Genomic DNA, 24,618 nt, shown 5'->3' with positions numbered 1-24,618 from the left:
AGATGACGAAGATGTATTATGATTTCTTAATAACAGACAGGTCGTCAGTCGTCCAGCAGGGGGCAGCAGCAGCAGCAGCAGCAGCAGCAGCACTCTGGGTAATTGAGGCCTTGAGCTTGTTTGGATTGAAGCTTTGCATCTGACCCAGATCTGAAGTGGAGCAGCTCAGTCACACAGAAACAAATCAAATCAGACGTGGGTCGTTCGCGGCCGCTGGAGCGAGAGGACGAGCTGAAACAAACAAAGTGGAGCCGAAAACCTTGTACTTATAACCGTCGCTCATCATTTCAGGCCTCAACACCGAAGACAAGAGTTTAAACTCTGAGTCGATGCAGTTGAAACATGAGCTGCAAAATCTTGTCCCTTTTTCTTCTCTTTCTGATCTTGTTGTTGTGAAGAACTGATGAACATGAGCCTTTGAAGTGAAGCTGCAGACGTTTGTGTGTGTGTGTTTGGTGTTGGTGGATATATTCAGCAGCTGATCTTGTCTCAACCGAGCGGTAACCCGTCCATGACGTCACCCCGTTGGTTTGTAAGCGGCCATTTTAAAGCCTCGAATTTGGCATTTTCGCCGGCGCCATCTTGTTTTTAAACCCCCCCCAGAAGAAACCATGTTTGGAGCAGCAGGGGTGTGTGGTCTGACTGAGAGCTCGCCCACCTAAACCTGCAACCTGATCCCATTAGACGGTACCAGCTGTCAATCACACTGTAGCCACGCCCCCAACGCATCCGGTGCTTTATGGTCTGTGTGACTTTAAATGGACTGTAATTTACAAAATGAACATCAATACTTGAAACTGGAGATTGACCATAAACTCCTCAGGAATATGTTTCACTGACGTTATGAATTAAGTGAGAAGTAGAGTCACGTTCTCATAGAGTCGCCCTCTGCAGGTCAGGACACAGAAGACAGGCTTCAGACACTTCAGCACTGGCTCAAAGTTATCAGACAAGCGGGAGAATGCAGAAAACGGTCAAGACTTCCAGAATCTCAATCGTCCACATCAGGATTTCCTGTCGGTGCCTCTGAGTCAAATATTGATCCAGAGCTGCTACAGTTCGACAAATGAATCAAAGTATCAACGACGTCCTGGCCGAGAAGCTATTCAGAAGCTCGACGTCTCTTTACGGTTCACCGTCTTCTTCCAGCACGATAACGCTCCACGTCACAGGGCAAAGGTCGCCTCCGAACCGCCAGCCGTCGCACGGACGCGACAGCGAGGTCGGTGAACTCAGGGCGACGGCCTCCTCTGCTGGAGCTCGTCTCCTCTGGTGCAGCTCTGAAGCCGAGCGAAGTGGAAATCTGGTCGCAGTGTGACATCACCACCACATCACCATCTGTGGCCCAGATGACGTCATGTCTCACAGACCAGTTCAAACATGATTCCCCCCCGCACGCACACGCACACACACACACACACTCTGTGAAATCAAGTTCTGCGGACAAAATAAACACAAGTTTTCAACTTTCATTTTTTTTTCTCTTGATGTCTGAAATATATATAAAAATTTCTGGTCGATGCAGCTGCAGTGTGGTCGCAGCTGGTTTACATCTGTCGGCTCTCGTGAAGCTGCAGCTCAGAGTCCGTGTGAGTCATAAATCATCTGTCGTACAGTACAAGTGATTCCATGTAAAAAGACTTATTCATATTTTTTCTTGAGCGTCACAGTTGAATCTCTGCCGCAGCACAAAACACTTTTCAACCTCACTGTATATTATTATCTACGTAGAAAAGATTAAACCAAAGAGCAGCAGGTGAATTGTTTTTATTTAATTTCCACACAAACAATCAGACAAAAATGAAGCTGAATTATGAATCAAATGAACAAAAATGAAATGTGGTGATCAGGACACGACTGAAAACAGGGAATCGTGAGAGTGATGAAATAAAGAATCTATGAATCCGCTGGAGATATTTTTCTAAGATGGATTTGTTCCATTTTGGAAATTAAACATTTCAAAAAATGAAAACGTCTCAACCAAACAGACGGACGATGAACCAAAAGAATATGTCTAAGGGTTAAGAAAATAAAATACTTTTGACTTCAATGAACATAAACATAAAAACGTCTTGTTACAAACGAGCAACCGTTTCGGGAAAACACTTGAATTTACATAAAGTATAAAATTTAATAAAAATCTACCAGAAATGTTCCGACACGTTAATCTCTATTGTCACAAAGTGCAAAAGGCGAAAGGAGAGAAGACCAAAGACTAAAAGAGTTTTCACACGTGGATTAAAAAAAAAATATTCTTCATCCTGAACGATCGAGGCACCGAAGGGAAGACGCTTCAATCTCCGTGTTTTTGGTCAGAAAGAATTTTTATATATATAAAAAAGTAAATTTCTCTAAGATCCGGAAAGAAAACGTCTCGATAAGACAAGACAAAATTTCATGAAGTTCAGCCGAGAGCAGAAGTGCACCGTCAGCCACCAGGGGGCGCAGAGGAGCAGAGGTTATTAATTTAGGTCATAACAACTTTTCTTTAATTCTGCCAAATGGCAAATATTTTTGGACTACGACAAACTTTTAGGAATTTTTGGAAGCTATTACGATCAGGAAGTGCATTGTGATGTTCAGCCATCAGGGGGCACAAGGGAGCTGAAAATATTAATTTTCTACAGGTTCAAATACTTTTATCATTTAAGTATAAACTAATAAAGTCCCTGATTGTGTTTATGAGCCGAAACATTTGAGTGTTAAGGTGCAATAAAAAAAAATGTTTGGGATTATGAAAACAATTTAACAAATTTAGTTAAGCAATTTAGAAAAATTAGTTTTCTGTAATTTCCTTAATAAAATAGTGAGTTTATTGAGAAAATCTTTGAATTACAACAAAATTTGGGGATTCTATCAAATGTAAATGAGGGATTGTATCATAATTAAATGTATGTCTGACATTTTACCAAAAACTAGAATTGGGATTACAAAATATATTTTAGGTCTAATATCCTAATATTATAAAACAAATTAAATATTTAACCAAATCAAATAATATTTGATTGTTTTCTTTTTAAACGTGATTAAAATAAAGGAAATTTAGGATTATGACAAAATCTGGGATTTTACTGATAGAACATAATTTGGGATCACGCCACATACAATTATATGATGCAACATAATTAATAAAGAATTCTTTATATGATGTCATATTGTCATGATCCAAACAAATTCTGTAATTCTACCAAATAGGAAAATTTGGGACATACTTTTACCAAATCCTAGGATTTTTGCCAATTTCTGGAAATTTTTGAATCGGGGTTCAATTACAATCCGGGAGAGTGTCGCAATGTTTTAATGTTTGATTTTAACTTTAACATTTACATATTTGTGCTTCTTCTTTTTCTTTAATTTGTCAGATTATTCAATGTATTCTAATAGTATTTTAGGTTAAAAAAAACGTTTTTAACTGAACAAACAAATTAAAAATCCTCATCACAGCCTCTGAATCTCCTGCGGTCGGCTCTGCTTCAGCTCATCTACCACAGATTGAACTAAATCAAGCAATAATCCAACACGTTCTTCAATCTAACACACACACACACACACACACACACACACACACACACACACACACACACACACACACACACACACACACACACACACACACACACACACACACACACACACACACACACACACACACACACACACACACACACACACACACACACACACACACACGTTTGGTTTAATCTCGCCTGTCAATCTAATTTCCCTGATGGTTCCTCCGTCTGCAGGAAACTGTCAGGACACGAGGACGAGTTGAGCTGCAGAATATCATAAGACACAAGTTTGTGTTTTGACGAGGGAAACAGGAAGTCGCGTTCACACGCAAACCGTCATGACAAAGAGGCCACAGGAAGTGAAACGAGCCGGGGAGAAGTGTCGGGGAGAAGCTGCTCGCTCTGCGCCTGAAAAAAAAAATGTGACCAATTTTTAAATTCTGGGTTCTGTCTGTGTGAAAAGGACAATCTTGTTTTTTTCTGAGCAGGTAGTCCAGATAATCTGATCAACAATTTAATTGTTTCATTTCACTTAAAACTGAGTAGCTTTGGGCTTTGAATTGTTGCTCCATTATGATATATTTATGATTTAATATAAACTTTATCAACACGTAAAACTAAATATTTGCCTTAAACACTTTCATTCTTCTTGAAAGCGTCTGATTCCTGAGCTACGTTCAGGATTTTACCGACTGGAACAACTCTTTTAAACCCCCCCCCCAAAAAAGAATAAAAATGATGGAAATTGTTGAAATGTAAATATGTTGAATAAAAACTCAGCTCTCTAAACTCTGGTTTAATTTGACTTCACTTTCTCTAAATCCCGACTCAGATTGGAACAATCTTTGAGATTTTTTTGGATATTCAGAACCAACTTCCCCCGGTTCTTTCCGGCTCGTGGGGGAAACAGTGCATTCTGGGAAACAGTGCATTCACATCGGGACAGTACCGTATTCAACAGACGACAACAAACGACCTGCAGAATTAAGACTCGTGATAAAAGTTCCTCTCGACAGCAGCAGCACCTGAACACATCACCTCGTGCCCTGGAGCAAGGCACTAAACCCACGGAGGCTCCTCCCCCCGTGGGAGAGTCGTTTGTTTCCTCCATGACAGAGAAAGCGTTCCCGACGACGTTTTCAAAAAAGTTTGTTAAAATGAATCTTACTTCATCCAACAACAAAAATCATATATCTATATATATTTTTCTACTGTGAAAAAAATCTGAAATAGAATAAAAACATCCGCTCGTCAGCTTTGACCAGAACTTTCGCCTGCAGTTCTGGAGGACGAATAAAAATAAGTGACCGTCGTGTAAAAATATCTTCTGTTACATTTCTCAAAATCTCTTGAAGGAAAATTCAACTATTTTCCTAATTCAATAACTAATCCAGACAGTTATTTCAGGCACAAGTGTTTCCAGATGTTTTATGTCATATTGCTCAGAGGGGTTTGACCACTGAGGGTCAGGGTTCTATTCCTGGGTCAGGGTGTGGCTGATATCCAGCATGGGCCCTTGATGCTACCTGCCGGTCTCTGATGTGTCAGAGATGAGTTTGAAAAAAACCCAACATGTGATGGCTTTTGAGATTTTTTCTTTAGGAACAGAAACCATGCACGAAACATTTTCCTGTCCTGTGTTTCAGAATAACGTGACATCGTGTGTGGACGTGGAATTCCTTCTCGGAATCCCCCCACGAAAACTGACGGAAAAACTGCGATGGTGAATTTCAGTTTTGTCACGATCAGATTTAAATGGACAAAATTAAATCTTAATTGCATAACAGGCAACAATTTGAGAGGAGTTTTGTAAAGAGTAAAGCAGGCACAGAAAAAAACAAAGAGGTTCGAGAGGGGTCCTTCGGTACGAACGAGAAGTAAATTGGCGTTTTTCTTCGTCCCGGTGACTCACGTGTACGACAACGTCTCTTTAGGAATATTACGACTTCTTGTTTCGATTTACAACATTTTCTCTGAAATGTTTACTCAGGCTCCGATGTTCGACGCCGTGTTATGTTCATGAAGCTCCTTGAAGAACTAAACATGAATGTCAGAATTTTTTTTCTTCTTCTCTTTGAATATTAGCCCCTCCCCCTCGGCTCCGTAGTTTTTTGGGGGGGCACTAATACGCCGTCGTACTAATACTCCCAATAAACAAATCTTATTTGTTAATAATTAATATTCTGCTCTGCACGGTCACGTTTTCTCCACGTTATCAAACAGGAAATATACTGTTTTGTATTTTTACAGTGTTTAAAATATAAATGCACTGGTTCCAATCGTCCTCATGGACAAAAACAGAGTGACTCCGTCCGTCTGGATCACGTATGTGCCGTTGTCGATCTCAGAGCGGACAATATGAAGACAGGAAGTTGGAGGAGCCCTTCGAGAGAAACGCTTTGATTCACGATTTCGTAAATTATTGTAGACGAAATGAATTACTATAAAAATCACGTGGACCTTATCGCCTCCTGAGGAAGTTTAGAATATTAATGTTCAGACGCGTTCAGACAAAGAACCAAACGAACGTTTTGCACAGAAAAAAGTTGGAATTTTCAAACTAAACGGTTAATTGATGAATACAACATTCCCTGTAATACATAAATCCCCTGTATGGTTCTTTGTCTGTGCTCTCAATAATAATAGTAGTAATAAAAGCTTTAATAAAAATGTAAATTCTAAGACACAGGTTGTTTATCAGTAGCAATCAGTGGCATCTGTCAGTCTCTCAGAGGCCTCGGTGAAAAACTTCTTTTTGATTCTTTTCTTTTCAAATGATTGAAGCTGGTCGAGGACGAGTGGTTGTCACCATGTCGTCCTCGTTGTATTCTCCTGGAATTAGATGATTTGATTTTTTTCATAAATCTAAAAGATCATTCGAGGTTGATCCACCAGACGATCCTGGGCGTCGGGACCAGCTGCTCCTGTTCTGTCCATCCTGAACGCCTTGTCAGCTAGGCGGCGTCTGGCAGGGGAAGTGGTTTGATAACACCGACAGCGAGCCGACGTCCCGTCAGGAGAGCCACACGTAGCTGAAGAGCAGCGGCACCAGGAAGACCACGTTGAAACCCACCGTCCCGTAGACGATGTACCGGTACGGCAGCTCCACCTCCATGTGCTGCCGGGCCTTCCTCACGTCCCCCCCGGGCACGCCAAACAGCCGGCACACCAGCGGGATGGTGGCGGCCTTCATCAGCTCCCGCGTGGCCATGAGCACCAGCACCCCCAGGACGAGCCGCAGCAGGACCGTGGCGACCAGGCCCGCGGCGAGGGAGCGAACGGCGAGCGGGAGCTGGTCCGGCGTCGGGTCGGGCAGCAGGCCCAGGCAGTGGTTGAGGTGGGAGGCGAGGGCGATGCCGGCGCCCGTTCCCAGGATCTGGGCGGTGTCGCTGCGCGAGGTGCTCCAGGTGTCCAGGGTGAAGCAGAAGAGGCCCAGGCCCAGGTGGAAGGAGATGATGATGAGCGGCGCGTAGCGGCACGTCAGGTTGAAGTCGTCGATCAGGTCCAAGGCGGGGAGGACGAAGAGCAGGATCAGGACGCTGTACAGGACGCCCACGATCACGTCCTGCGGAGGAGACGGAAAACACAAATGTTTTATTACTTTGGGTGCAGATAAGAATCAGATAAGAACCTTCTGAGATAAATTTGGCAATGTGTTTCCTCCTGATGGGTGAGGGAAGCTGAGGACTGTTGACAGGAAATCACTCGGCGAGCTCAGTGACCTCTGGACACAAAGTCAAAGATTTGCCACAAGCGTTTATCTACTGACGACAACTCACGTGGATTTAACCCGTTTAAACGTTTCTGCATAGTTATTATTGTTATGAAATAAATAAATGCTTCAGTGCTGACATTTTTTCATTCATTAATTTCCTGTAATAATCAACTGTAAAAAGGGTTAGAGTTTTTATAACAGCACAGAAAACATAACTGGACACAATCAAGTTCTAAAACACTCATATATATATATATTATTTTTCGAGAAACTGCATCTTTTTTCAGATTAAACAAAAATGAAAAAAATGAAACAAAACTGAAGACGTGTTCTTGGACCGATCAGTTTACAGAACAATTTATCAATTCAAAAAAAAATAATTGGTCCATTGCTTGATATCGACAGTAATAGATGTAAACGGAGGTTCAATATAAAACTACATTAAAAACAACTGTGAAAATAATGATTTTGAGACATATTCCACTTCACCAACAAGTGCAACAAGTCATTGGTGCAATAAAGACTTTTCATTTCTAAATTATCCTGTAGGATTTTTCTATGTGCGAACCGTTGTATCTATGGCTATTTGTTTTTAATCTGTCATATTCATATTTGATTTTCCTTCGCCCTGGACTGGTTCCCCTCCTACCTCTCAGGTAGACGTTTCTCTGTTTAGGCCGCTCTCTCCTGTGGTGTGCCTCAGGGTTGCGTGTTGGGTCCCATCTCGTTTGCTCTGTACATACTGTGTACATCACCACTACCATCTGACATCAGACGCCATTGCATTACAGAGGTTGTAGAGTTGACTGGAGTTCAATGATTTGATGGACGTTATAAATCATCTTTAATCGAGAGCTGGCGTCACAGCAACGACCTCGTGACCCCGGCAGGGCAACTGCAAGGACACGTTTTACTGTGCGACCTCTTCAAGGAGACGCAGCTGAGAGATAACGCGCACGACTGAGATTTTATCTCACATACTTTTTTATCAGCGCTCTCCCTCCCTCCCTCTCTTTAAGACGACCACACGGCGAGTGAAAGCTCTTCACGGCGTCCGACGGGAGCAGCACAGCTGCAGTCATCTGGGAGAAGCTTCAGAATGAAATAAACGAGTGTAAAGTGTGGAAACAGAACCACTGATGGTCCTGAACATGAAGCGTGACCCCACTGTGACTGTGGAAGACGTAACCACTTCGTGGACCCTGCTATCAGCGGTGTCCGTTACAAGAGTTGAACATGTAGACGACCAGGCGAATGATAACGAGTCGTAAACGTGGAGTCACGTCAGATCAACCTCCTTCGGCTACGCGCAAACTAAAGATCGTTTCCATGATTGATTTGTGTGTGATTTATTGTGTCAGACGGAGGCGAATGTCTGTTTCCAAAAGAAAAGCAGCAAATCCTCAAATTTCAGAAGCTGAAACTCAAATTGATTAAAATAAAAAATGATCGAGGGCTGTGACTTAATATCATCCAATAATCTTCTGATGGTTTACTTCTCAAAAAACATGTTTGGGATTATAAAATATCTGAAGAAAAATTCTTTGAAAAAATATTCCAGTTTCTTTAGAAATGAACAAAAACAAAACAAAACCTTGAAGCGACAACTTTTTTGCTTGATTTTATGATTAATCGATTAACCAGCAAATACTTTCAGCTTGGTTATTAACACAGCCTCGAAATGTCAAATAGCAAATTAGCCTCTTCTTTTATAATCTTTTTATGTTTTTTAAAAATTGTTTTTTCAATTTTGTTATGGTATATTTTTCTATATTTTGTCATTCTACCTCTTTCCCCGATGCCTTTAACTCTTGCTGCTGCTGCGACAAGTGACGTGGGATTGATAAAGTTTAATCTTCAATCTTATTTCTTATTTAGTCACAAATATTAAATGATATCCAGAAACCATTAATAATTGGAAACTGGGCTTTAAGAGGTTTTAACAAACAAAACTCTTCCGATTCAGATGAAGCAAAAAAATCCACATTTAATTTAAAACCAATAGCAGTTTCACTAAAAACTAAAATTCCCCTTACTTCATGGCTGCATTAGTTTTAACTAGTGTACGTTTTAAATACTGGCGACTGTACATAAACATGTGAGTGAAAGTTCTCATTTAAAAAACAAGCCCTGCAGATCGCCTCTGTCTCCGAGCTCTTCCTGCGGAACAAAGGAGGAGGAAGTGGTTTGATTGGGCGTGATGATTTCCAGACCTGGCACGGCCGCACCGCTCGAGGCTCGCCATGTGCTCGAGGCTCCACTCCCTCAAACACAACAAGTCCCCAGATGTTCCCCGAACCACGGCGTCTCAAAGCAAACATCCCACTGGGCGATCAGGTGGAAATAAAAACACTGATGGTGATGATGATCTCATCTCGTGGCTCCAGCTCTGACGTTGTGCGTTTCAGACATTTTTTTTTTTTTAAACAGCATTAAAGAAAACACAGACGCCAGTTCTCCTGCTCTGTGCCCCGTCTAGTTCACACCCTTCAGTCAGGAGCCGAACATACAGACACAACAGACATATTTATATATTCATTGTCAAAGATTCCCATCCTCCGAGGAATAAACATCCTCGGAGGATCTTTGGAAGAAGAAGATGTGCCACACGACTGCAGAACTGGCCTGAGAATTATCTCAGATTACAGCTAATTCGGCTTCATACTTTCGATTTAACCAATTAGAAAATAAGAATCAATTTGATGGAAACAAGCAGCTGAACCCGGATGAGTCGCGAGGACAAATGCGGGCGGATGACGCTAGAAGCTTTTTAATTGTTTTGACAGCGAGTCTCGCCGAGAAGGAGAATTCATGAGAAGCGGTTGATCCATCGTACACGGAGAAGTTAGAGCCACACGTGTGATCGATGATTCAGAATGAGAAGGAGAATCTCAATGGATTTATATTAGGCCCTCGATGGGAAAAAGCTTCACCACGCCTGCTTGTGGAAATCAACAATTATATCTGCTTTAAACCACAGACTGTATATGAAAAATGATCTCGACATCATCAACATAAACAGGTTATTCACAGGTTCTCATTTACAGAAACAGAAAGCCGTTTCTGTAGATGTAATGTTGCATCTCAGGCGTGTCGAGTACTGAGTTTGGGACGTCTCGCCCTCAGAGCCATAATCGCAGCGATGAGCTTCTTCTTACGAAAGACTGTGGCTCGTTGAAGGGACGGCGGATTTGTCGTGTCTGGTTTTCACAGACGAGTTGTCTGAAGCGAGTCCGGAGCTGCTCTGGTCCAGGATGACTCACCGTGAATCTGACGAACTGCTGAATTAATCATCGTAGCATGTTGTTCTAGGTCAGGTCTCGTTTATCTGAGGAGAAACATGGACCGTCGCGGGCGGAGTGGGAGAGACGAAGGCGGGAACCCTCGAGTCCGTGGTTCCTGAGGGGGACGTTTCCTGACTGCGACACCACCTGGAGGCAGGCTCCCATGTTCCCACGTTTCTCCTTTGGAATAACTTATGAACCATCGTATCAGAGAAACGTTCTAGAAGCTTCCGGACGTCTAGAGGAGCAAATGGAAACCTTGTGACCACCACAGTGACCTGAGAGTTTGTTCATCTACAACGTTGATATTGATATTGGACCAGTTTTCCCAGAATGAATCCATTCTTTTCGCAGATATTTTGTTCCAACACCTACCGGGGGAGACACCCCCCCCCGGAATAATTCATGTACATAATGACACTAATCAGACGCATGTTGGGGCACGAGTGTGTTAAGATTTGGTGATTGAATTCAAGGAGGTTGTGTTCTGGTAACTGTCACTTCTCATAATACAGTAATGCTGTCGGGAAACCTGAGGTGAGACACGCCCGCCCGGTGGTGTTAGATTCCGTGTTTCGTGACAACACCTGTGTTGTACGGCGGTGACCTCATTCGTTCAGGCCTGCTGCAAAAAAAATTTTCCAGTGAGAATCGTGAGATTTTTCTTGTCCTGCCCACGTTCACACATCTGCACTGAGCGTGGAACATGTACAGGCCCGAGCATGTCGGGGGACGTGATTCCCCCCCATAAAAAGAAAAGAGAGGATCCAGTAAAACAAAACATCTCGTGAATGAGAACAGCTCCTTCCATTATTTTAATGTAGAAGAGAATATTTTTTCGTCCCTCGTCTTTGCGTCTAATCTTCTGTACGCGGATTAAAATGTGCAAACGCAATGAAAACACGCTCTGAAACCACAAACCTGAAGCGTGAAGTGATTTGAGGGAACAGCTGATACACTGGACAGGAACACAGTGGGATCATCGTCCAATATTAAAACAACGACAGCCCCGCTGGGGGCGGATGAGGAGCGTCAGCGGGCAGACACTCGTTAACTTCAAACGTCCAAAGCAGGAAAAAAACCTTTGTTTGGAGACTTGGGTTCAGATTCCACCTCCGATCGTAGGAGAAGTTTCCTGTTTCACACCCTGCCGGCTCATCGCGCCACACAAATAACAACACAAAGGCTCAAGGTGTAGATTACAGGTTAAAGCTCATAACGATCATTGTGTCGCTTCACTGTGCGGAAAAGATGTGGGAACGTTTCTCAGCTCAACGGGGACCTACTCAGCCTGGGACCCAGGTGAATTCTGGGAGCTCGTTTAAATCCCCTCGGTCGGACTCTCTGATGTGGATCTCCGCCACTGGGAAGTGATTTTTTCCTCCGACAGGAAAACTCGCCGCTCCAATCACAACCGATTATATGATAGTGGGCGGGGTTTATACTGCGACGCGGAGAGAAGAGACTTCTGTAACTAACCAAGATGGCTGCCGCTGATGAACGAAGCGACGTGCATTTGACTAAAATGAACCCGATGTTTTCACATTTCTCCCACATAAACGAGCAACATCATCACAGACATCACAGACGTCTCCTCTCTGCTCTTGTCTGTTGCTCAGCAGACATGATTCGTTGCTCTCACTGGTTGAAGGTCTATACAATTGGGTCCGGAGGCATTTTGGTCTGCGTCCGTCGGTTACGCCTCCCGGCAATCGGAAATGAACCGAGATGTCCCAGACTAATTTGCAAATTCATCAATTCCGAATTTCTCACTGGAAGACATCTAGCAGACGTAATTTTAACTGTCAGGGTAAAGGGAAATTTATCGAATTATTTTTCTCCACATTTCTAATTTGAGACGAGTCACAAACACGGGCAGCTGTTGTGACGTTACACTGGTGATGTTGCTGCCGACACCAGAAGCTGCTGGATAGTGTTTCCTGCCGGTCGAATATCATGTTCAAACACAGAGTGACGCTGCATTTGTACTGCGAGGTGTCAACGGTGGCACCATCTGTGTGAGTGTGTGCGTGAGGTCAGACTCACCAGGACCGAGTGCATCCCCATGTAGATCCGGCTGACGCAGACCAGCAGACACCAGCAGAGAGCCAGAGCGAAGCCCAGCGCGGGCGGGTACTGTGGAGGTGACAGGAGACCATCATCGACACCAGATCACACGACAGTTCGAGAAATTAAAACAGTCGGACGTTACGTTGGGTGAATCCGTCAATTACTTTTTGATTCACTGATACGCTGATAATCTGTAGAATTTATATTATGTGACTGAGGTAAATAATAGTAATACAAAAATAAAATTGGAAAAAAAAATGTTTTAAAAGACATTATTGCACAGGTGTGTTATATAGACATATAAAGACATATACACATATATATATATATATATAGTACAGAGGATGATAATAAATAAAATTTAAAATATGTACATTTATGTTTGCGTAAAAAAATATTTTCTTAATTCATCTCCTATATTTGGTTGTGTTTGTGTTTATAGTTACTTTCAATCAAATTCAAAGTTCAACTGTAAAACATCGAGCCTCAATTAAATTTCTTTAATGAGTTGCTGTATCAAAGTGAATGTATCACACTTCGGCATGTTCATCTTCCTGATACGTGTGCTGAAATGGACGTTCAGCTGCATTCAGTGTGCAGTTGGGGTATAATTATCTGCTAATGTGGACTCATGAATATTTCAGCAATTCTGCTGTTTCCTTATCAGATGATCCTTGGAGCCTTGGAGGGATATGAAGCTGGAGGCTGGATTCACGCCGCAGCTTTAAGTTAGACCCCCCCCCCACATGTGACTCAGATTATTTGTTTTCAACTCAGCATAAACTGCAAAAAAGCCACAGCTTCAATTTTTGATCCGAGTCACATGAGCATGCGCCTAAAAGTCTGGTCATGAGACCGACACGGCGCCGAGATGAACGAGTCTTGCGTCACTTTACGTGTCAGCGTCTTGTCTCGAGCATCCCTGACGAACACTGAGGTGAAACTAAAAGAAAGAAAAACCAAAGATACTAGAGTGTATTTCGATCAAGGGAAGTCTCCAGGCCCATTTTACAACCTGGTCCAGAGGTTCTGCGGTGTGGGAACAAACGGGCTGGTGGAAAGTTTTGATTGGACCTGACAACGGCTCAAATCTGAGAACATTTGACGGCGGATTGTTGAGAACATTTGACGGCAGGCAGAGGCGCCTCACCACGTCTGTTCAGAGGCTGTTGAGTCAGACTCGATGGGGCTACACGCCGTTACAGGTGACTCTCTAATCACCAGGCTTCGCTTCAACGTGTTAATTATAAACTCGGAGAGCTTCGTTCAAAAGCGAGGTCAGTGTAGAGGTTGAGAAAACAGGCGTCTTCATGTGTGTGAGGATTAGCTGCGGAGGGGGGAGGAGGAAAACCATCTGTTGGACGACGTGTTGTGTTCTCCGTGTCCATGTGCAAACAGAGCGAGCACGTGTCAGCGGGTCCCACGTCCGTCTTCTCGTGCTCGCTCTGGCCTCAGGCCTGTGATCACTGCGGTGCGGCGGCGGCCATCGTGCACCGTTTCATGGACGTGGTGTGTTTTTTGTTTTGCTTGTGGTTCTAGGTTTGCTTGAAGTCACACACACACACACACACACACACACACACACACACACACACACACACACACACACACACACACACACACACACACACACACACACACACACACACACACACACACACACACACACACACACACACACACACACACACACACACACACACACACACACAGCCAAAGGGTAAACTAGTCGGGTAAACCTGTGTTCAACGACGGGACCAGACGAAAAAGCTTTATACAACTTATGATGTAGATGAAGCGCTCACTCGCTGATGTGTAGGAAAACTTTTTCCTCCATCCCTTTCCCTTTTTCCTCTCATCTACCATCTCCTCCTCCTTCCTTTCCTCTCCTTGTCCCTCGTCTTCTGCCGTCAGTTGGCTCTTTGCGATGATCATCTGTTGAGACATCTGGCTCCAGTTCCTGTCTGATGCTTGGGCGAGGGTGGTGGGATTGGAGGAGGAGGACCGTCTCTGACTGCGGCCCGTCCAAATCCAAACATTCCTGCTTTGCTCGGACAAGTCGGCCAAGGCAGAGAAAACTTGCGCTGGAGGTGCAGTTCCGTCAGTCGCCTGCAGGTGTCAGTTGTTTATAATCCCAGTCAGAGCAAATCTGAGACCAAAATAAATGTGAGATCCTCAGATTCAGAAAGTGTTTATCATCTTATCGGCTGTTCCACACAAGCTGATCGTCTGCTTTTATGAAATGGTTTGTTCAACCAAGCCATGGATTTATCTTCTTTTTTTTTTAAATTTTACAGTTGACGGATAGAAGGAGAGACCTTTTGTGACACGAAGGAGAAAGGACAGAGATACATGCTCTACGTCAGTCCTTATCTCGGAGTCCCACACACGAAGGTCAGGGGTCGGCTCTCTTATCTCCTCCCTCTGGCAGGCAGACCGGGGGGATAAATCAATCCCACCTCTGCTCTGGCCCCGTGATTTCAAACTACACAACACGAGCGATCCTACGCATGTTACACATCTTGCCACTCAAACCAGAGTTAGGACTGTTACACACCAACAAACTGTCCAGAGAACGCGACAAAGCATCATGGGAAACAAGTTTTATATCTATTTTCAGCACAACATTGTACTAATCTTTTATTTTTCTCAGAATGTCACCGGTCAAATTTAACCAGCCACTGTTCTAGGATAATTTTGTAAATTTGACAACGTATTCTTAGCGCAAGGTTCCACTTACTACCCCCCCAAGGGGATTTCACAGTCTTCAGTTAGCTCGGTACATATTGAACTTTTGGTCGTGTGATCGATAGCTAGCAGTTAGCGTAACAAGGAACTGAACGGGTCTAACTTATTAACCGTTCACTTTGATTTGGCTCCGAAAAAGTCGTCACAGTGCAGCGAAGATGGAGTCGAAATGTCAAATATCACGGCTGCACAACCGTCATAAAAAAAAGTAGACTAACCTGTCTGACGCTCCGTCAACTTTGTGTTTGACGCTCGGGGCCACTTCAGAATGAGCATATTTCAATATGTTTTGTGCAATAACTTTAACTAACTTCCACACCTGTTAAGACCGAACTCTGGCTCTGGTCAGAGCAAATAAATCTGCCCTCCTGACACACTCGCCCCCCGTCCCTGTCGTCGCTCAGTCCAATAAGAAACAAACGGACTTCCTGCGGATTGTCGTTGGTGTTCCTCACCGTGCGGACTCAGAGACAATGGAGGTGGAGTGCACAGACTCTCTGTCGGACACAATGGAGGGCTGTTCCTCCAGAGTGAATAGGAGGAGGTTGAAGCAAAGAACAACAGAGAACAACGGTGTGAAAACAAAATGCCTGCACGAATGTTATTCCAGAGATTTGGGACAATTCTGACATTATTTTTTTTTTTTTATGGACTGTCTGGAGCAGATCTCCCCCAGAGCTGGAAAACACAAGGTCGACTGCGAGCTGTCATCGAGAGACGCTTCACTGACCACAGATGACGACGCTTCACTCAACAAATGAAATCAATTACAAAAATTACACACTGGGGATTGAAATATTTTCTACCTTTTTAGATTTTTTTTCTCCCTTTGTCTTAAGTTTTTACCAAAACTTTCCCTGGGGAATAAATTCAGCAGCTATGGTTGTTGAAGAAGCCACGACACGATAAGAGATCGAAACGTGACTGGTTGCGCAGTAGATTGCCATTTCCGTTTCCTCTGACGGTGGCTGACATTAAAATGTGGCGGCGGGAACGCGACAGAAGAGAGGAACCTGCGTTGACGTCATAAAGACGTAGCGATGATTAGTCTCTGAAACAAATATGTTCTTCATTTTGATAGGTCTTTTTTTTTTAAAGTTGTTGTTTGATGTTCACTTGAGTCCGCAACGACAACGAACCCTGAGGAGTAAAATCAAAGAAAACACATGAGATGTCGCCATCGTTAGAATTCCAGGAGACGTGACAAAGTGCAAGCGGAGAACCAATGAACAACCTCCTACCGGTGTGATTATTGACTAAAATACTATGAATATAATTGATCAAATATCAAAATTGTTGCTACATTTTCTCTTGATCTGGCTCTACGTTTTCCCTCCAACTAAGAACTCTGTTTTCTGTTACATGACGAGTTTCCCGCCTGACTGGCTGCAGACTCACTGTCTTAGCCACAGTGAGCTCAATTTCACCGTCGAACAGGAAGTGTCCTCGCGCAGTCGCGCTGGTCGCTGTCACCGTATCCAACCGCTCATTAATTATTCATGACACAGACTCAAGAGGACTGACTTCGGAGGGCAGAGTCTCTCAGGGCAGTCGTGGGTGGGTGAGGGATCGGAGGATCACGTTCAGCCCGAGACAAATTCACGCCACCGCCGCCGCCATTTGTGACGTTGGGACGAGTTAGAGCCAAGTGGGTGAAGGTCACTCGAGCCCGACCGATTCATCTCTTGGCCTTTCACGGACGTATCGGTATCAGCGTTTTTACGTTCTGCCCATATGAAAAAAAAAAACATGTTTATTTTGTATATCGCTTTCAAGTTCTATATATATTTGGTTCCATTTGTGTTTTCTTTTTATTTATAGTTGTTTATAATTAAGTTTATGGTTAAGGAGGAACCATTGCACATTTTTTCTATTTTTTCCATATTTATAAATTGGCCAAATTATCAGTTACTCGCTAATATTGGTTATCGCTCCCGGCCCCCCCCAAAAAAATATCCCAAATATCTCTTACGATAACGCTGCCTTCGGTTTCTGTTTTCCACAATAATATGGATCTGCAAGTTTTTCGCAGCAGATGTTATAGGTTCATCACAGATATATATATTACTGTAATATTCATATTTCAGTTATTTCGGGGGGGGGGGTCCAAATTCTCTGATTTCAGCTTTTTAAATGTGAATATGTTGTGGTTTCTTTGCTCCTCTGTAACAGTGAACTGAAGATCTTTGGTGTGTGGACAAAACAAAACATCATCTTGGGAGTTTTGGGAAACACGATATCTTTTTTTCCGCATTTTTTGGACCAAACAAACTAATCGATTAATGGAGAAACGGTGTGTGTGGTGGTATGTGGTGTTGGAGTGTGTGTGTGTGTGTGTGTTGTGTGTGGTGGTGGAGTGTGTGTGTGGTGGTGTTGGAGTGTGTGTGTGTGTGTGTGTGTGTGTGTGTGTGTGTGTGCGTGTGTGGTGGTGGTGGAGTGTGTGTGTGTGTGTGTGTGGTGGAGTGTGTGTGTGGTGGTGTTGGAGTGTGTGTGTGTGTGTGTGTTTGTGTGTGGTGGTGGTGGAGTGTGTGTGTGTGTGGTGGAGTGTGTGTGTGTGTGTGTGTGTGTGTGTGTGTGTGTGTGTGTGTGTGTGTGTGTGTGTGTGTGTGTGTGTGTGTGTGTGTGTGTGGTGTGTGTGGTGTAGTGTGGTGGTGTGTGTGGTGGTGGTGGAGTGTGTGTGTGTGGTGTGTGTGGTGGAGTGTGGTGTGTGTGTGTGTGGTGGTGGTGGTGGTGGAGTGTGTGTGGTGGTGGTGGTGGTGGAGTGTGTATGTGTGTGTGTGTGTGTTTGTGTGTGTGTGTGTGTGTGTTGGAGTGTGTGTGTGGTGGAGTGTGTGTGTGTGTGTGTGTGGTGGTGTGTGTGTGTGTGTGTGGTGGAGTGTGTGTGTGCGTGGTGGTGTGTGTGTGTGTGTGTGTGTGTGTGTGTGTGTGTTGGAGTGTGTGTGTGTGTGTGTGTGTGTGTGTGTGTGTGTGTGTGTGTGTGTGTGTGTGTGTGGTGGAGTGTGTGTGTGTGTGTGTGTGTGTGTGTGTCTGTGTGTGTGTGTGTGTGTGTGTGTGTTACTACTGTACCTCCCAGCGGCCGTAGGTGATGAAGAACAGGGAGAAGGGGATGGCGGTGCCCGACATGGCGTGTGTGGAGGGCATGCTGTACTCCGAGTTGTAGAACATCTCCACCTTGACGACGGGCGGCGAGGCGGGCCGCGGCCAGCCGACCACGTCCTTGGTGCACTGGCCCAGATACATGACCCACACCCAGACCATGATCAGCCTGCGGCCCACGAAGGCGTCCAGGTTCCAGATGACGAAGGGGAAGAAGGCGGTGTAGAAGAACTCGTTGCCCAGCTCGGTGCCGAGCGTGAACAGGTAGTAGAGGAGCCGGTTCTCGATCAGGAACTCCTGTCCGGCGTCGCCCGTCAGAGAGTTCCTGCGGAGCGGCTTCACCGTGCCGCTCCGCGGGGCGACCGGGGCCCCGCCGCCCGCCACTGCCCCGTTCTGGGGAGCGTTTCCGCTCCCACGGTCCCCGCGGGTTGTGTCGACACCACAGTCCGTAATCCTCCTCCGAACCCCGCCCGCTGTCGCTTCGACTGAGCCCCCGGCACCAGCAGCCCCGACGACGGCCAAGCCCTCCCTCTCGCTGTCCTCCCCCGCGGTGATGTGGTTACTCCATGCCCCGTTGTCGTGCGTGCGAGTCCGCTCCGCTGCCTTGCTGCTGCCGCCGCCGCCGCAGGTGTCGGTGTCGGCAGCAGCTCCGGCGGGGACGCTTCTCGAGAAGGTCCCTCGCACCCCGCACAGGCGCTGGAAGCGGGCGACGAGGTGCGGGTCCTGGAGGCAGCGGAGCGGCTCCACCAGCCCGTCGCTCTCCACCATGGTTCAATCCGACTGGTTCCGGGGAGAAGCAGCTCGCGACTCCGCGACTTTCCCGCACGAACCGCGGATGCTAAGATGCTAACTCTTCCAGGCTAACGTTAGCCGGCTAGCCCGCGCATCGCGGCGGACTGAGGCTCACGAGTGAGTAAAGAACCGTTGGTTTAAACAACAAGTTGTTGAAAACGACGAGTTGTGTTGTTTAAAACATAAAAGAGGAAAAGCCGGACGGGACCGGAGAGACGGGACCGGAGAGACGGTACCGGGCAGACGGACCGGGACAGGTGCGTTCAGTGACCCGCTCCCCGAGCGCTCTGGCTGTAAATGACAGCTCTGTGGAAACAGTCAGTGCCGCGCGCCCCTCTCCCCTGCTGCCTTCAAGTGCCGTCGGAAATGAATGCAACCCTTCGTCCGGAAGTGGCACAAAGCCACAACCGGATGCTTGGAAACTTTTACATTAGAAAACAAATCCAAGTATATGAAACTTAAAACCTCCTTTTTAAAATATATTTCACCATGGATTCATTTTGTATGTCAAAGCCCTTAGAGTTGTGAAAAAGAGTAATGTAGTGACCCTGGCTTTATTTTCATTTAATTATTGGTTATTTATTTGTTTTGTTTCGTTTTTCTCTTCTTTCTTATTTACGTTATTTTATCATATTTTTGCACCCGATCCTTCATGACACTGTGAAGAATTTTGAGCCATACTGTTTATTTATGGATTTTGTTAAAAGCGAAAAAAATAAAAACAAGACACAACAGGGAAAACCCCCCAAACATCTGGGGACCCCAGACATTTTAGATTGCAGATTTACCCCAAAGTATAAGTTTACTTAATTTGACCTACTCGTATTTTACTTTTATTACAACTTTCTACTTCCACTCAACCATATTTTAGAGGAAAATATATACGTATTTCACCATATTACATGTATTTGACAATTTCTTTATCAGTTTACCTGCGGAACACAGTCCAATTCGATGATCCATTGAGTAGTACCTCATGGTTGTGAGGATTAGCTGCTTTCCTTTTTTAAAAAATTTTGATAAATTGTAATTATTCATATTGGCTTTGAGGTTTGAACCCTTGGGTAGACATAAACGGGCATTGTTGTGACAGCATCCAGCAAGTTTGATTTTTGCTAGGAGCACTTGAAGGCAGCAGTGGTTCCGGCGCACGCACAATATCATCCCTAAGACGTCACGACGTAAGGTGACCGCGCTTAGTCTGAAGTTTACACAACTTTAGAAATATACATAGAGACAGATATATATATATATATCTATATGTACATTTCTATAGATATATCTATATATACTGTATATACTGTATATACATATTTATAGATAGATATGTATATAGATAGACAGATGTATTTATAAAGATAGATATATAGATAGATAGATAGACAGATATATATCTATATATCTATATAGATATAGATATAAAGATAGATAGATAGATAGATATTAAAGCACTGCCACACAAAAAAGCATCAAAACACATTGTCACGTTGAATACTTTATTTAATAATCAATCACCTGAAAAAAGTTAAATTGCCTTCTTTCAAAATAGTTTATCTTAAATAAGGAACAAGCATTTTCATCAAAATATAAATTCTTGTTAATTTAAAATAGCACATTTTTAAAAATAGTGGCCTTCCTTTTTTGTAACTCACTGTAGGGATTGTTATCAGGATGCACATTTTCAAAACTCAGTGAAACTCCCAGACACAAAGAAAACAGACACAAAGAACCAGCGCAGAGAGAAACACTGACAAAGGATGAATCATTAAATCGCCTTATGCCGCTTTAAATATTAAAATATCTTCTGACTGTTAAGCAAAAAACTCAGTCCCCGGTGCTGTTTTTAATCAGCACTGAAAGTAGGAAAATATGAAATAGTATCATATGAATTTAAAGAAATTCATCTCTTTGATATTCAGCTTAAAAACAACAACAACAAAAAAGAAGCTGAATTTCAAGCACAACATTTTTTATTTGGCTGCAAAAAAATTTTTTTTGACAAAATGTCTTTTACTTTTTTTATCATAAAAGATTTGACAATTTTCAAAACATTATTTTCAGCAACACTTTACTTTAACCCGCTCTATTCATTATTCATAAGAATATTGGAATGATATTATAATGCAGTTATACGCAGATATAGGTATGTTTTGATAGACTTTATTATGAATGTGACTTCTATGAAGTTTATACCAGATACACATCAGATTCCACTTATGGGAGATAGATGGATAGATAAATACTTTATTCATCCCAAGCTGGGAAATTCTGGTGTCAGAGTTATAGCGGTGTGAAAATACATCCATAAAAAATTATCATATCTGCTTACAACTGCAGTGTCACCATTTTTGTTCTTCTCGTCATTCACTCTGATGGAGAGGAGCTTCTCCACGTTCATCCGCTGACCAGCAGAGAGCAGCAGAGAGCAGCAGCGTGACGTGACGATGACAAAAACAAACCAACATTCCACTGAGTGAGCACAGGACATCGAACACGTCGTCCCACGGGCAGTGAAAGCACCTCGGAGGGGTCACAGACAGAAAGATCACAGGAGCATATCACGCACACATTTCTGTAAATCCCTGAATACGCTCACTGTGTTCACACGAGCAACGGCGACGTCAAATATCGTCAACACCACGGCAATAGCAAAATAGAAAATAAAATAAGAAAAATAATCCGGCTCAGCGTCTTTTCACATTTGACACTGTTTGAAAACCCTGTAGAGTTCTGAGGCAGAAGAAGAATCGGGGTCCCTCAGCGTCTCACCTCCGAGGCGACGTCCTGCCGATGGCGACCCCCCTGAAGGGCTTTTGGTGGTAAACCGGAAAAAGGAATTTGCCTTTTCCCCAGCTTTTGCGATCAGAGGCGTTGGACGGTGAGGTTCCCCGAGCGTCAGCCGTTGTCGTCCAGGTCGTACAGCAGGACCTGGTGGCCCGGGGCGAGTCCGGGGCAGGTCCCCAGGCTGTACAGGCAACCGGCCGACGGGTAACAGGGCACTAGGCGGTAACGCTGCAGGTCGTCCAGGCCGAACGCCGGGGAGCAGCAGTCCGTCACCAGCACCTTCACTCGCTTCCTGTCCGGGTACGTCAGCCTCCGCCGCCCACCCTCTCCAATCACCTCCTCCTCCTCCTCTACTTCCTCCTCCTCCTCTTCTTCCTCCTCCCCCTCCTCGGGCTCCAGCTCCTCCCCCTCCTCGGGCTCCTCCCCCTCATGGTGGATCTTCCTCAGCAGGTTGTTGATGAGGACGGAGCGCCGCAGGTAGGCCTCGGGGTCCTCCAGGAACCTCAGCTTCTCCAGGGACAGCTTCAGGATGCAGCTGCGGTCCTCCTGCAGGATCAGGTGCTGCGGGGGGAGGAGCACAGAGGCGTCACGCCAGATTCCGTCCGATTGCGCTTTTTGACATTTCCAACGCGACACGTGACACCTTCATCCGAAGCAGTTCAGATAAAAGACATCGGAGGAGCGAAGGCAGGTCAGAAATCGAACCACAACAATGTTCTGTCATTTCTCTGTTTGTGCCACTGTACTGACCTGCGTCCAAAAATTGCAAATATTACACTTAAAAAAAAATCTAATTAATTTTTCTGACAACTCCGACAAATTTCTTCTCATTTCATCAGTTTTTTTTCCCAATAAAAAACATGTATCACAGATCAAACTGCTCAAAAACAGACCAAACAATGAGTTTGATAACCCTCTTTTAAAGAATTGAACTTCTTTTTTCATAACTTTGAGGTTTTGGTTTGACAAAATGAATCAATCGATTCATCGAGAAAACGATCGGGGGATTAAAGCCTCACCTCCACTACGACAGTAAAATGTTGTTTTATATATCATTTCATGTTATTTAATACTAGAATAGGACGTTTTCCTGTTATTTTAAGTAATTTAATTATTTTTCAGGGCAGGTCTTGTCATGCATTTTTTACATGCACATATGCATTTTATTTATTTTTTTACAGTGCAGTATTTGTACTTAAGTAAAGGATGTGAATATTTCCTCCACCACCGTCGACGAGGGAGGCAGCAATTCAAGACCTCTCCTGACAAAGAACTGTTTTGTATTTAACACTAGGATTAATAATTATTGATCCCGTCACCATGACTTTGACATTGATGTGGATTAAATTGTGAATTCTGTCATGACTGTAAAGGTGTTTTAGTCTTCGTTGTGTTCTGTGTCGTATGTACAGGAGATATTCATGTGCTTTTGTTCTTGCTGTCCTGTAACTTGTGTTATTCTGCACTCCTGGTTTCCCATGTGGGCTGAATACAATTCTGGACTGAACATCATCCACACGGAGTAAGAAGCAGCAGTGATGCTGACGGACGAGAGAGAAAAGAGGATTCATGACGAGTCGCAGGAACAGAGGAGCAGGTCAAGGTTCCGCAGCGCCGCCGATCAAAGGAGCAGACAACGACAGCAACAACGACAAACGAACAAGGTTCCTACTTTTTGAAAATATCCACGCAGGCCCCCGTGTAAATCCTCCTCCTCCGCATACTTCCTCTTGAAGTAGGCGACTTTCGACGTTGTTGAATGGTTTGTTCTCGCTCTCGCAGGCGACGGAGGCTGCCGGAGGCGGGAAGGCAGAGATGATAGACTTCACACGGGAGACAGAAGGAAACGTGTTGAAACATTTACACGCTCAGTTCTTTTTAAAACCCTGCAACACAAGTTTGACAGTCTGAGCAACTGAGCTTCAAGCGAACGAACGAGAGTTGTCCACTTTCAGAGTCGCAGGTTTTGTGACGCCCCCTTTAGCTCCTACAAGTCTCTTCTGGCTCTTTGACAACATCATGCGAACTGCAGCTCAGTGGGTTACACCTCTGGCTTGGTGGTTCGATTCCAGGGCGTCCCAGTGTGGGCCCTAATCGTGCTTCTTCCACCATTTCTCCAAAAGGACAAGGGTCATAATGCACATGGCCACTAGAGGTCGCTCTCAGCTAAATGTCAACACAGGTCATTTGGAGAAACATGTCATGATGCTTGTGGGTTGTATTTACAAACGTCAAGTATGAAAAGGGGGGGCATAAGGTAACAGTCGCTCTGATCACCTGCTGCTGACGATCCACAGCCGGTGATCGGCTCTCGAGACTGGAGCTTGAATCAGTGCGTCTGAGAAGATCTGAGCCTCCACATTGCCCTCAGCTGGCTCCTGCAGAGACGAGGAGAAGGAAGAGGAGGAGGAGGAGGAGGAGGGAAGAGGAGGGAGGAGGAAGAGGAGGGAGGAGGAAGAGGAGGGAAGAGGAGGAGGGAAGAGGAGTGAGGAGGAAGAGGAGGAGGAGGGAAGAGGAGGAGGAGGAGGAGTGAGGAGGAAGGAGGGAAGAGGAGGAGGAGTAAGAGGAGGAAGGAGGAGGAGGGAAGAGGAGGAGGAGGGAGGAGGAGGAAGAGGAG

At 44.5% G+C, this 24,618-nt stretch overlaps 2 protein-coding genes across 2 annotated transcripts in view; both read right to left on the bottom strand.

Annotated features, from left to right (window-relative positions):
• Positions 1-1,751: 1,751 nt before the first annotated feature.
• On the bottom strand, positions 1,752-19,570 carry sgpp1b (sphingosine-1-phosphate phosphatase 1b). The gene is made up of 3 exons (XM_035609948.2): positions 18,396-19,570; positions 12,558-12,647; positions 1,752-7,077 (listed from the first exon to the last, which is right to left on the bottom strand). The coding sequence occupies exons 1-3, from the start codon at positions 19,191-19,193 to the stop codon at positions 6,526-6,528; spliced, it is 1,440 nt and encodes a 479-aa protein (XP_035465841.1). The 5' UTR covers positions 19,194-19,570; the 3' UTR covers positions 1,752-6,525.
• Positions 19,571-21,361: 1,791 nt separating this feature from the next.
• The window catches only part of LOC118286491, a 6,430-nt gene continuing 3,173 nt past the window's right edge, over positions 21,362-24,618 (bottom strand). The window contains exons 4-6 of the mRNA XM_035610974.2: positions 24,279-24,379; positions 23,674-23,824; positions 21,362-22,562 (exon numbers count right to left, since the gene is read on the bottom strand). Coding sequence (XP_035466867.1) covers positions 22,113-22,562; positions 23,674-23,824; positions 24,279-24,379 — 702 coding nt within the window. The 3' untranslated portion in view covers positions 21,362-22,112. The remainder of the gene's footprint in view (positions 22,563-23,673; positions 23,825-24,278; positions 24,380-24,618) is intronic.

This window comes from Scophthalmus maximus, chromosome 15, assembly GCF_022379125.1.
Source record: "Scophthalmus maximus strain ysfricsl-2021 chromosome 15, ASM2237912v1, whole genome shotgun sequence".
NCBI classification, from domain to species: Eukaryota; Metazoa; Chordata; class Actinopteri; order Pleuronectiformes; family Scophthalmidae; genus Scophthalmus; species Scophthalmus maximus.
The sequence above is the reverse complement of the archived record's forward strand: the minus strand, read 5'-3'. Positions and strand labels throughout refer to the sequence as shown.

Excerpts from the sequence above, each read along its gene's own strand:
- sgpp1b (XM_035609948.2), bottom strand. The coding sequence starts at position 19,193 with ATGGTGGAGAGCGACGGGCTGGTGGAGCCGCTCCGCTGCCTCCAGGAC. Across the intron at positions 12,648-18,395 it reads TCACCTACGGCCGCTGGGAG|TACCCGCCCGCGCTGGGCTT; the intron begins GTACAGTAGTAA and ends TCACCTCCACAG. Across the intron at positions 7,078-12,557 it reads TGGGGATGCACTCGGTCCTG|GACGTGATCGTGGGCGTCCT; the intron begins GTGAGTCTGACC and ends TCTCCTCCGCAG.